At 28.8% G+C, this 12,351-nt stretch overlaps 2 protein-coding genes across 4 annotated transcripts; both read right to left on the bottom strand.

Annotated features, from left to right (window-relative positions):
• Nucleotides 1-387: 387 nt before the first annotated feature.
• Pect (phosphoethanolamine cytidylyltransferase) lies at nucleotides 388-5,523 on the bottom strand. 2 transcript variants are annotated; one of them, XM_072013992.1, is made up of 6 exons: nucleotides 5,114-5,523; nucleotides 4,576-4,713; nucleotides 4,200-4,379; nucleotides 3,682-4,108; nucleotides 3,379-3,599; nucleotides 388-2,458 (listed from the first exon to the last, which is right to left on the bottom strand). In XM_072013992.1, exons 1-6 carry the CDS (start codon nucleotides 5,155-5,157, stop codon nucleotides 2,452-2,454), a joined length of 1,017 nt encoding a protein of 338 aa, XP_071870093.1. In that variant the 5' UTR covers nucleotides 5,158-5,523; the 3' UTR covers nucleotides 388-2,451. The 2 variants fall into 2 exon arrangements, with proteins under 2 accessions (XP_071870093.1, XP_071870092.1); XM_072013991.1 differs by having other exon boundaries at nucleotides 388-2,445; nucleotides 5,114-5,513.
• Nucleotides 5,524-6,280: 757 nt separating this feature from the next.
• LOC139992778 (uncharacterized) lies at nucleotides 6,281-12,212 on the bottom strand. Of its 2 annotated transcripts, none has more exons than XM_072013968.1 (6): nucleotides 12,040-12,212; nucleotides 10,345-11,549; nucleotides 10,217-10,276; nucleotides 8,255-8,485; nucleotides 8,011-8,169; nucleotides 6,281-7,908 (listed from the first exon to the last, which is right to left on the bottom strand). In XM_072013968.1, coding segments are annotated over exons 1-6 (1,821 nt in total). In that variant the 5' UTR covers nucleotides 12,042-12,212; the 3' UTR covers nucleotides 6,281-7,744. The 2 variants fall into 2 exon arrangements, with proteins under 2 accessions (XP_071870069.1, XP_071870068.1); XM_072013967.1 differs by having other exon boundaries at nucleotides 7,978-8,169; nucleotides 12,040-12,210.
• Between the last annotated feature and the right edge of the window lie 139 nt (nucleotides 12,213-12,351).

Here is a 12,351-nt window from a genome sequence, read left to right as displayed (position 1 = left end):
GAAAAATTTATTTTATTTCATTTCTCACATTAAATACTTATTACATAATTGCAAATCTACTTCTCCGCTATTTCAACATTTTGTTAAACGTGCAGTGCTATTACGTGACCTGAAACAGTGCGTATATAATCTTTAATAGTAAGTAATCCTAAATGAGCTGTATTAATTTATTCATTGTAGAATAATTTACTCATATCCGTCACGGTTGAATATAATTATAATGTATTTTCTTTTGAGGGTGATTGTATACGTTTGACTCAATGTACATACATACAGTAGTAGAATACTATTTGTTGTTTATAAACAAAATGTTATCATTTAAAGATTCTAACCATAAATTTCTTAATCGATCGAATAAACGAATAGGTATAGAAATATTACAAAATATTTACTGTATTAATATGATCGCATATAAGTTATTTATTGCAAAATAAAACATCACTACATTTTTATGCATGTCACACTTTTAGGAATATTAAATTATTAATAGAAATTAAATTGATCGCTCCATTTCGCAATATTTTATAGCATGTCATTCTATTACATGTTTATGAATATAACATAGTGAGGGATTGGTAAAGCTGTGCAATAGCGCGTATATAAATTAGGATACAAGGGCGGACTAGGACTTAAATTTTTATTGTAGAAATAAAAAAATGGGACCTCTTGTGTTCTTATCTAATACGCATTCACATTCGTACAGTAAATATGTGTGTGTAACTCAATTAGCGAGCGGCGTCAATTGCTTGTCTGATTAAACAAGAACAGTAAGGTCCTATACAGAGTTCTCTTTCAATTCCCACATCGCATCCACTTACACGCTAACATACGACTCGCGTACTCTATATCTGGGAGATTACAATTCTACATAGAACGGATCCAAGTCCGTAAAACCTCTAAACCCTACTGCCTCACCGGGAATTTTCCCAAACCCCCCAATAGCCAGTCCGCTCCTGTAGATACAATTTATAACAATCAACTTCACTTAAATAAAGTAAAGCATATAAGAAAAAAATTCTACATCAAATAGATTTCGGTCTACAGATAATAAGAGCGTAATAAGAGCAAAATAAAAACGTAGAACAGATTGCCTACTTTGTATCACGATCAAAATGTATCTTTGGTTAATATTTAGTTTCAAGTAAAAATAATGTAACATGATTATGTTACAAAATGTGGCACTTACGATTTATTTTACAATTTTAACATTTGTTTATAAATGTACATTTTCCTTGTACAATGCATTGTTAATTCGTATTAATTAAATACACATGTATTTGATAATAACGATTACAAATATTATTTCTTGTATACACAAGAAATCTACAAATACTGCACAATTAAATATCGTAAAAAAAATATCGATTGCAAATGCACAAAATTACAGTACATTTCATAAAACAATAATACTATAATAAACAATTTATTTAAATAATTATGTTACTATTATCTTTAATTAATATAATATTGTGTGTTTATGTGCTATGAAGAATATATATAGTTATCTTTCCTTCCAAATAATTATGCAAAATTATTATAGTCATACTACAACTATATTCTAAGTTATAAGAAAAAATATTTAATGTAAAAACAGATTTAAAAATAATCATAACATTCCACAAATCAATCGTTTAAGAGTTAATAAGATAGATTTAACAATTTACACTTATAAATTTATTTACTATTTCCACTTTATGTGCTATACAAAAAGAATCCAATTATAAACTAGATTTAACTAAGTGACTATGAAATTAAAAATATACATGTTTTGGTTGTAAAATGTTTATAAAATCATTTGCTTAAATTTTTAATTTCATATAGATTAATTATAGTAATAAAATAGTGCATGTATTGTCAAAAAAATAAACAATACCTCAAATATGATGATAAAATCTCTGTAAAAAAATACATAAAATATATAAGTAAAATCTAACATTGTAAAAGTTTCATTTTTGTATAATATTCACATCATGATACATAATCAAAAGCTTATTAATAATATCCTAGTACCAAGTTTTAATACCAGATTTATATATGTGTGTGCATATTTAGACTTAGCATATAACATAAAATAAGTTTCTCTAAACCTTCCTAATTAGAAATATTTAAGTTTACAAATATTCACAATTTTTTGCATACCTTTATCGTTGTATTTGTTTTTGTCGTTGAGTTGTTGGAAAAAAAAATTGTCTATAATATGTTAATACCTTAAATATTTAGCATGGTTATAAATATTTAAACCATACATATTTTCAAATAGAATTAAATAATTTAAATATTAGTGTGATATATTTACAAATATGTTCCATAAAATATAATTATTACACACTTTGAGTGTATAGAATAAATTATTCAGTCCTTTCTTTTTTCTGAGACTTTATAAAGGCTTCGTAAGCTGCTTGTTCTTTTTTTTCCTTCTTTAAATTCCTATTTTCAAATTCCAATCTGCAATTAAGCACTATATCAAAACATCGTGAGTCTGTCTTAAAATGTTGGGATATGCAAATATGTTTTACAATCTTAATTATGATAAAATAAATAAATTATAAATTTCATTGTAAAGAATACACACTTACACAAACTACACGTAAATAGAAATATAAGATGAATCCATGAAGTGTTTGATAGCATAAACTTGCATATCCCATTATAAAAGCATGAATAGATGAATGATATAAAATTTCAAAATAAAGTAAGGAAAAAGATGCTGATTTCAAGCTGAATGAGGAATGGCAAAATGCAAAATGGCAAGATTCAACATATCAACAGTTGTTCAAGTTCTTAATTATTATATGTAGTTCATATGACCTAGGAAGACAAAATACTGCATACAGTACATCTTTTTGGTGGAATTATTTAGTAATAATAATCTTGAGTAATCTTGAATAATATTGAGTATCGACTATATTTATATTATAAAAAAAATATTATATGAAATAAAAATATTTCTATATCTTTTATTTAATGAAGTATGATAATTTCAAATGCTCATTAAAGTTGCACAATCATTATTAGATGTATTTAATATTTTTCAATTGAGTGATAATTTTAAAAAACACATTTAAGTTTAATATAAATGTAAATATTCTGTAATATTAAAATATAATATTAAAATTAAAAATTATTTTCAACATTTATTATTACTTATTTTCATTTGTTCTAAAATAGCACAATTAACTTCAAAATTTTATTTTTGTTTAGTTTTAATCTTGTATCTTAAAGTAACCATGTGTTAATATTTAATGTATTAGGTTTACGCACATTATATGTAATTTTAATTTGGAATCTAACAGTAATCTTTGTAATAATTTATCAATTATTTTTAGTCATTCATTCACTTATAGCAGTTAAATCTTATACAATTTAAAAATAACGTACCTGTGAAGAATTATGCGTTCAACAATTTTCTCTGTAGTCATGTCATTACCACTATCCAATAATTTAAATTTATTCTGTCTTTTAGGTTCAGTATATGGATCTGAACCATCCTCAGAAGGCATGATAGGAGTCTGACCATGACAAACAATAGCTACATCAAAATGTTCCATAAGATCTTTAGTAACTTCATATGGAGCCCCAATTACTACTTCATTAACATACTAAATCAAATAATAGACTTTAAATATACTGTAGCTCGACTGGTATTTTATAAAATATTTGAAATAATATTTTATTTCTTACTTTGCATGCCAGCACACTAAGTACTCTTTCATGAAGATTCATAATTGGATGATTACCATATTTGTATCTATTAACCACTGGATCTGTATGAAGTCCAACTATAAGATAATCACCTTCTTTTTTTGCAACTTCTAGGAAATCTAAATGACCAACATGAAAAAGATCAAATGCTCCTGCTACATAAACTATTTTATCTCCAGGTTGTGGACTTTTCCCATCACTGAATTGGATAATTTTTTGTGTAGTAGGTAAGAATTGTGAACAACCTGTCCATGGACTTCGAGCTGTTCTATCTTGACCCATGCTTTTACTAGGTTCTCTATCAACACTATATTCACTATCTCCTTGTTTAAAATGTTGCCGTGTCATTAACAGCATTCGGCCTACTAGATCAGTTGTTGATACGCCAGCTGTTCTTTGAACTTCCCTGTAATAATTATATTTGCTTATATTTTATTTATTCCTAACTTTTATTATTATTAATATAACTCTCTTATATTAATTTATTTTATATATACCTATAACGACCTGCTGCTTTGACCAAATGATACGTGTCTACACCATCTGCTGTCATAGTGATATCATCACCATGAACACAAAAATCACAATTGTATTTGTCTAATGTTTCTAAAGTCGTAACATAAGGTGCTCCTTCAACTACCTCATCTACCCACTTGATACCACGAACCATTTTGTACCTAATATAAATATATTTAATTACAGAACAACCATAAATTAATTTGCTTTAATGCTAAAAGTATAATAATTTGCTTGTGATATTACTTGCACAATATTAATTATTTTTTATATATTTATACATAATTAACAAAAAATGCTATAAAAGTTATTTAAAATTCAAAGTAATTCAATTGTTTTATTTGAATAAAGACATACCTTTCTTGTTCCATAAATACTGGTGGTCCCTTATGCTTAGTAATTTCTTCATCTGTATGTACACCCACAACTAGATAATCACCTAATGCCTTCGCTTGACGCAAAGAATTCGCGTGGCCAAAATGCACCATGTCATAGCTGTGTTGAAAAAATAATCATTTGAGAAAGATATCTGTACATTTATAACGAAATGTACAGGTGAAAAGTTTAAATGTATTTGTTTGATAGCGGAATTCGCATAGTTTAATACAATAAAAGTTTTATAAATTGTCTCATACATAATACGTTAAAACGTAAAAAAGAATGAAAACGGCAATTATAACAGTGTCACAGATATGAACTACTCAAAATTATCACTGTAATTTCTGTTATACGTATAATTTTCTATCACTGTATACATATAATTGTGTCATCCCTATCAAAACTTTATTGATCGACATCCTATTATCAAAAAGTCATAGTCATACACCAATTGTGGACAACAAGCACGTAAAATTTAAATTAAGTATAGGATAAATATAAATTAATAAGAACTTACCATCCATCACACCATACCCTTACTTCCTTGCGATTTTCTGTCATAATGAATGAAATTGATATTTATAATACAAAATAGAAAAAATTCTTTTGCTTAATAAATAATAATCGGTAACTACGAAGCACACTACACGAAATCTTGGAGTGCACTGCGCTGACTACGCGTATTGCCGACTCACGCGCCATATACTTTTCATCAATTCATCCCCACTTCGATTATCATTAATATGTATATGTATATAATACTCTATCGGTAGTAGACGATATATATGTATAAATATATATATCTTGAATATATCTCATAAATCATTGAAATTGAAAAAATAAAATTTTTATGTTCTTTACCTTACAATTATGAGATCATTGCAATTAATTTTTGAGAATTTTCTGATGAACATATGTCTGATTCATACATCGATAGCACTTATTTTATTATCTCGCCTTCGAGCCTCCAATAATTTATAAGTATATACTTAAGACGGGAATCTACCGGAAAATTAAGATACACTTCCTAACTATAGTACACTATACTAAATTTAAAAATATTTGTTCCAATATGTACAGAATCGTATCCATCAAAATTAAAACAGCACGCCTTAGGAAACATTTTAGTCTTTGACGTAAATGGTTCCGTATATATGTGTTGAAGCAAATATTTTTTAATTTAATACAATGTACCATAATTCAGCTTAGTTTACCGGTGGATTTTTGACTTGAAGCGAAAAAGCTGAAAAGATAACTGGCAATTTCCACACACCTATCTCCCTTGTTAGCATACACAACTCGGTTTCAACATGCGTCTATTATCGAGGTAATACTGTTGTTTATCAATTGTAAATATTTAAAAATCTAATAATTGGAGTTGTTCGTAAGGTTTTTTACAATAGTAGATTTTGTATAATATATTGGAATGATATCCATATATTAAATATATAAAGTGATTTACAATTAAGTAATGTGAGCAGAAACAACTTATTTTATGTTACAGATTTTTAAATATTTCTTAATTTTGTAAAAAAATCTACTTATATTCCTATAAATTCTATAAATTACGTAGTTTGAAATTGACACATTTTTCCTATTTCACAAATTCAATGTTGCAATTAGACATAAACTGGAATAGAAATACACTAATTATGGAACAATAACATAATGACATAATACAACATTACAATGAGAATGGAATACTTCATTATTTATTAGACAACATTGTACAATATAAAAATATTACGACAATTTCAGATCTACAAAATTTACTGTATTGATAAGACATGATTATTATTATTATTATTATTTTGTTTTGAGAATTCTGACCTAATGATTCTTTAATTTATTCAGCTAACATCAAAAAATATATTCACGCAACATCATAGAACACTAAAATATACAGATTAATATTATACGCTAAATACTATAAAGAATGACTAATGATATTACAATGTAAATTCTATTATCGTAAAAGCAATCAAACAGGCACACATAATCGGCAGTTGTGTAACTCTATCGTAAAAGTGTAACTGTACAAGATTGTATTGGAATGAATCAATAAACTCTGACCTGATCGTATGATTTCTGATAAATGCCACAATGTCACTCAATAAGAAAAATATCTTTTCGTGGAACAGATAAAACTGATTACTCGTAATGTCATATATTATCGTAATATTTTACCATAAGCGATGAAATAATAAATAAAAAATATTGTTCCAATGAATAAAAACTCGTTACTTTTTAACAAAATTTGTATATAGAATATAGTAAATTGATTGTGACATTGTTCCAAGATAATATGAGTTCCTAACTTAGTATCTTTGAATCCAATAAAAAATTTAATGAATACAATTTACCTTCCAAATAAGGAAAGTAAGCTGTGATGAAATTTTATATAGAATTATCGAAATACTTTATACTTATATTATTTTATTAAATGTCTAATACTACACTGCATAGGATTTTATATCCTCTTAAGTAAAATACAATTCAATGTACTGGACGTTTGAAATAATACAGATGATTCATGCATTTACGACTTATACCGATACATATACAAAAAACACATCTTTGTAAACTAAGCAACTCTGACATAAATAGTCAGCATAAATTAAGTATATTGTTCTGAAATAATTTTTTTCATTTCTTACTATTTTTCTTAAAACTCCCATATTTTAAAGGATATTATTTGTCAATATTTTGTATTCGATTTTATAAACATTTCTTTTTACTTTTGTTTAATGTACCAAATACATTAGGACTTTTAAATAATTAATTTAAGTTGTACGTGAAATATATAGTCGTATTTGCAAGTATCACATGTCAGAAATCATTAGTAACGTTCTATCTAACATTACATTTGCATATACACTTTTTATCTTTTTTCATTTTTTTTCTTTTTTTTTTTTTTTTTTTTAAGAATGATTATGAATGTCCTTAAATTGTCGTAACCTAGCTTGCTAATACATTCAATCATATTACTTTATCCGGTCATAATATCACGTGCATTTTACTTTACTTTGTATTTAACCATTGCGAGAAGCACGTTACATAAAAAAACCTGTTCTATAAAACATTTTTTAGTTTGTTTACATTTCTTTACTATATTACATAAAACATCCATTCAAAATGAATTTTGTAATTAATAGCCATTTTGTTGTCTATAATTACTGCCACCTCCACCTCCTCCTCCACTGCCTCCATATCCACCATTTTGACTATAACCGCTGGAACCACCACCAGACCCTCCTCCATAATTGTTTTGAGAAAATGCTTTACTATTATAGTTGCCTCCTCCCACACCACCTACATAGACATAGATTATTTAATAATGTATATTAAAAAAGTAAAGTAGAAAGAAGATAGAACTCTTACAATTTTTATTTGACGTTATACTGCTATTATTACCATTCCACTTATTTCCTCGATCTCCTCCACCGCCATTAGAACGATCAAATCTGCCACCCCTCTCTCCGTCGCGACCACCACGCGAACCACGGGAAGTGCCACCGCGGCCTCCAGAACCACGTCCTCCACCACCTCCACTACGTCCCCCATAACGACCTCCTATAATAAAAAACGAAAAACAGAGATATTAAACGCAAAATTAATTACTTCAAAGAAAAATACATACTTTTATAAATATACATACTTTTATAAATGCCTGGATTCCTCGATAATTCATATAATTTGGGATTTACAACTTGTTTTGCTTCTTCTAAAACTTGAATTAAGTCACTAGCCTTGTGTGCGTTACCAGGAGTGAAAAATGCGTACGCAGTTCCCGTACGCTGTGAACGTCCTGTACGACCAATCCGGTGTACATAGTCTTCAGAATTGGATGGATAATCCAAATTTATCACAAACTTAACATCTTCCACATCTATATAACATTAAAAGTTATAATCATCAAAAACGAAAATTACTTGTGTCTTTGTGGTTCAATTAACTTACAAAGCGAATTAATTAAAGCATTAGTAGACATGTTATGTGCAATACAAATGGAATTAAACAGTATTTTTTTGTATACAAAATTTGATGAGATAAAACATTTTATATTAGAAATATTTATTCATCATTATTCATCACTAACTCCTCAGTCCTTAATTCCACTTATAATTTTCACATGAAATACACAAATGAGTTGACCACAAAGAGCAAATTTTTATATTATTTACCTGTGGTTGCCAAAAGCTGGAAACGTAAATACATTTTTGGAAATGTAGAGGAATCAGAGCTCAGATGGTTCTCATGGAATTCTCACTTTATGCGTTAGCGAGCTGTATATTTACTCTTAGTAACTTCACACCCTTCTCTCCCGCACCAAAGTATGGATCTGTGCTGGTCATTCAAAATTTGGTCCTTGCGCATTGCTTCCGTGAGGTTGGAACATTGGATGAGCACCATGTGCATTCTCCGATCAACCCCACACGCATTCCATTGTATGAGTAACACCAACATTTATTTTGCACTGTTGGGAGTTCACAAACTTTCTTTTGTACTAATGCATATTTTTAACAATTTGTAAATCGAATATAGATTATAAATTTAAACTAAATTTACTTTTTTTAATTTAGTGGAAGTATAATTTAACAAACAGTGCAAAACAAAGTAATGCCGTTTCCTACCCTTCTAATCTAAGAACATAAATGGTACATCTATCCTGTCTAGTAGTCCTTGTTTGCTAGATACCCTAACTCTATGATTTCCATACTTTGGACCGTCGCAGGTACAGAGTGAGAGTGTGTTTTTTCAAGTGGCACGGTGAGCCGAGGCACAGCGTTAGGTTAGCTTGTTGCGCGGGGACAGACCAGCAGTCACGCCCCATTCAATTATATATTCCAAAGCAAGCTCTCCAGAGTTCTTATCATTGATAAAACTCCGTCGCATGTGCCTCTGAAAACACATAGAACAGCACGTTAATACCAGACTGACAAGACTTTTCTCAATCAGAGCAAAATTTAAAATCATGAATCTTCTATCGTCTTACCTGTTTACCTACACTAATTTTAATGCTGAAATATTTTGACTTACTTTTAATTCCAATATTGATAATAATAATAATATAGCGCTATAATCAGGAAACGAATTATGATGTTCCTCAGAACATAATTCATGTCTTAAATTAATATTAAAATATTCATTTATTAAAACTAATAAAACTTTATTAAGAAAATATTATGTTATAGAATATTATTAGATACTAAAAGTATGTCAAAATCCACCTAAATTGTAATAAAACTAAAATTACAAAGTATCCCTTCAGTATTGTTGTGCTGAAAAGATGAAAATAATAGCATTAACTTTCTGTTTGTGATTTTATAATATATCATTAAGTTCCCTAAATAATGAGTTAATGGAAATCAATTAAAATATCCTAAACGAAATAGTAAAGAGACTTGAATCAGTAATTGTATTAATTGATAGTTCTCTTCTTGAACCTCTGTATTTTTTAAACAATTTCCATTCACACCAAGAAAGGACTAATGTCAATCAGTCTGGCACATGCCGTTATCCGTTGCCACATCACAATTATACAACTCTCACAAATGTGAAATAACCATCGCAGCCTGACCCTTACATCATACCCACGTGTGTGTAAACAGATTCTTACCTAATCCTCTTGCTGCAACATCTGTAGCTACTAGAATGGCAGATCTGCTATTCCGGAACTCTGAAATAAATTCTCTAGTATTGGACAGAATATGTTTATATACATAGAATTTTACAGTTAACACTTACGATTTAATACATAATCTCTTTCTTGTTGGCTTTTATCTCCATGGATGCCAATTGCTTGCCATCCATACCTATTAATTGCACGTGTTATATCATCTACTTTTCTCTTTGTTTCAACGAAAATAATAGTTTTATTCTCTGGTTCATTTGATATTTCTTCTAAAAGTTTCATAAGTTTACCCTCTTTTTCATATTCTTCACATACATCAACAATTTGAAGGATATTATGATTAGCGGCTAATTGTAGAGAACCAATATTAATTTGTATATAGTCAGTTAAAAATTCTTCTGCAAGATTGCGAACTTCCTTTGGCCATGTTGCTGACCACATAAGAGTTTGTCGATCAGGTCGGATTTGTTCTACAATTTTTCTAATTTGTGGCTCAAAACCCATGTCAAGCATTCTGTCAGCCTCATCAAGTACTAAGTATGTGCATCTACGTAAATTTGTTGTGCCACGTTCTAGAAAGTCAATAAGTCGTCCAGGTGTTGCTATGCAAATTTCAACACCTCGTTCAAGATCACGAGCTTGAGGGCCTTTTGGAGCTCCACCAAAAATACATGTATTTCTTACTTGTGACGAGATACCAAAATCTGATGCAACTTGTTGAATTTGCTGTGCAAGTTCTCTTGTTGGAGCTAAAATCAAAGCTATAGGACCATCATTTCTATTTAATCTTGGTTGATGATTTATATGTACTATTGCTGGTAAAATATATGCTAATGTTTTCCCAGATCCAGTTTGAGCAATTCCAACCATATCACGTCCAGATAAAGCAATAGGCCACCCTTGTGCCTGAATTGCAGTTGGTTCTCCAAAACCTTGTCTACGAATTTCATTTAACACATAATCTGGAAATCCACCTTCCTCAAAAAATATATTTGGCCCTGGCACATTTGTTCCTTTTACAGTAATTTCTTTATCTGAACGATAAGCTTCAACTAAATGTGAACTTCGAGTTGTAACATTAGGATGAGGTTGATAGAAATCTTTCCTAAATGGTGGTAATGTACTCATATCCCATCTTGGTTTTCGAAGCCGTTCTCCAGGTTGCCGGTTTTTAAAATTATTGTTTCCAAAACTACTATCTCTATTGGAACTACCAAATCTACCACTTCCACTACTTCCATCTCGACCACTAAAACGACCTCCTCCACGTACTCCTCCTCCTCCTCTTCTATCACTACGTTCACGATCACGATACGCCCTTAAACATAAAGTAATTTATATGTATTAACTAAATGTGAATACAGTACACAGTTTATATACATAGATATAATTATGTGAACAGTTGAAAGTGATATTATAAAAAAATATTTTGTTTTCTGATATATCGTATATCATTTATAACATAAGTATATGTATTTAATGCTATTTTAATCATATGAAGTAAATTAAATTTTAATAATATAGCTTAAACACGTGCTGTGAATTCGTGAGATTATAATTATAAAATCAAGATCCACATATTTCATACTTATAAAAACAAATTATTAATATTAAAACTTTCCTTTAATAACTAATATGTTACAAATAAGTTTAAAAACCATATATATATTAAGTACGAGCGCAAAAATTTCGTTAATATAAGAACAATATGGAGTAAAGCAGTCAATCATAGACATCAAATGTCAATAAGAAATTTACAGGAAATAGGTATTTTTAAGTAATGATAATAGAAATTTCATATAACTTACATTCTCCTAAAGATACTTATTACGTCAAATTCGGAATTACGGTAATTTTCCTTAATAGAAACACGTACCACTAACAAGAACCAAGCAAAAGTATGTTCTACTCTCTACTACGCGTTCTCGTTATACGATTCGAAGAGGATCTGTGAAACAAATATCATGGCGTCGTATTGTATCAGGAAATACCTCCATTTTACTTTCAATTTTATCATTTTATATATATTAATACTTCTATCATTTAAACATACTTTAACTATGTACAAAATATTTTATTTCTTTTTTTCAACTATTAAAGTTTAAACATTAAGTATAAAT

Source organism: Bombus fervidus, chromosome 12, assembly GCF_041682495.2.
Source record: "Bombus fervidus isolate BK054 chromosome 12, iyBomFerv1, whole genome shotgun sequence".
Taxonomy (NCBI): domain Eukaryota; kingdom Metazoa; phylum Arthropoda; class Insecta; order Hymenoptera; family Apidae; genus Bombus; species Bombus fervidus.
The sequence above is the reverse complement of the archived record's forward strand: the minus strand, read 5'-3'. Positions and strand labels throughout refer to the sequence as shown.

Excerpts from the sequence above, each read along its gene's own strand:
- Pect (XM_072013991.1), bottom strand. The coding sequence starts at position 5,157 with ATGACAGAAAATCGCAAGGAAGTAAGGGTATGGTGTGATGGATG. Across the intron at positions 4,714-5,113 it reads AGGGTATGGTGTGATGGATG|CTATGACATGGTGCATTTTG; the intron begins GTAAGTTCTTAT and ends TTTTCAACACAG. Across the intron at positions 4,109-4,199 it reads AAAGCAGCAGGTCGTTATAG|GGAAGTTCAAAGAACAGCTG; the intron begins GTATATATAAAA and ends TAATTATTACAG.
- LOC139992778 (XM_072013967.1), bottom strand. Across the intron at positions 8,170-8,254 it reads GAATCCAGGCATTTATAAAA|GAGGTCGTTATGGGGGACGT; the intron begins GTATGTATATTT and ends TTTTTATTATAG. Across the intron at positions 7,909-7,977 it reads TATAACGTCAAATAAAAATT|GTGGTGTGGGAGGAGGCAAC; the intron begins GTAAGAGTTCTA and ends ATGTCTATGTAG.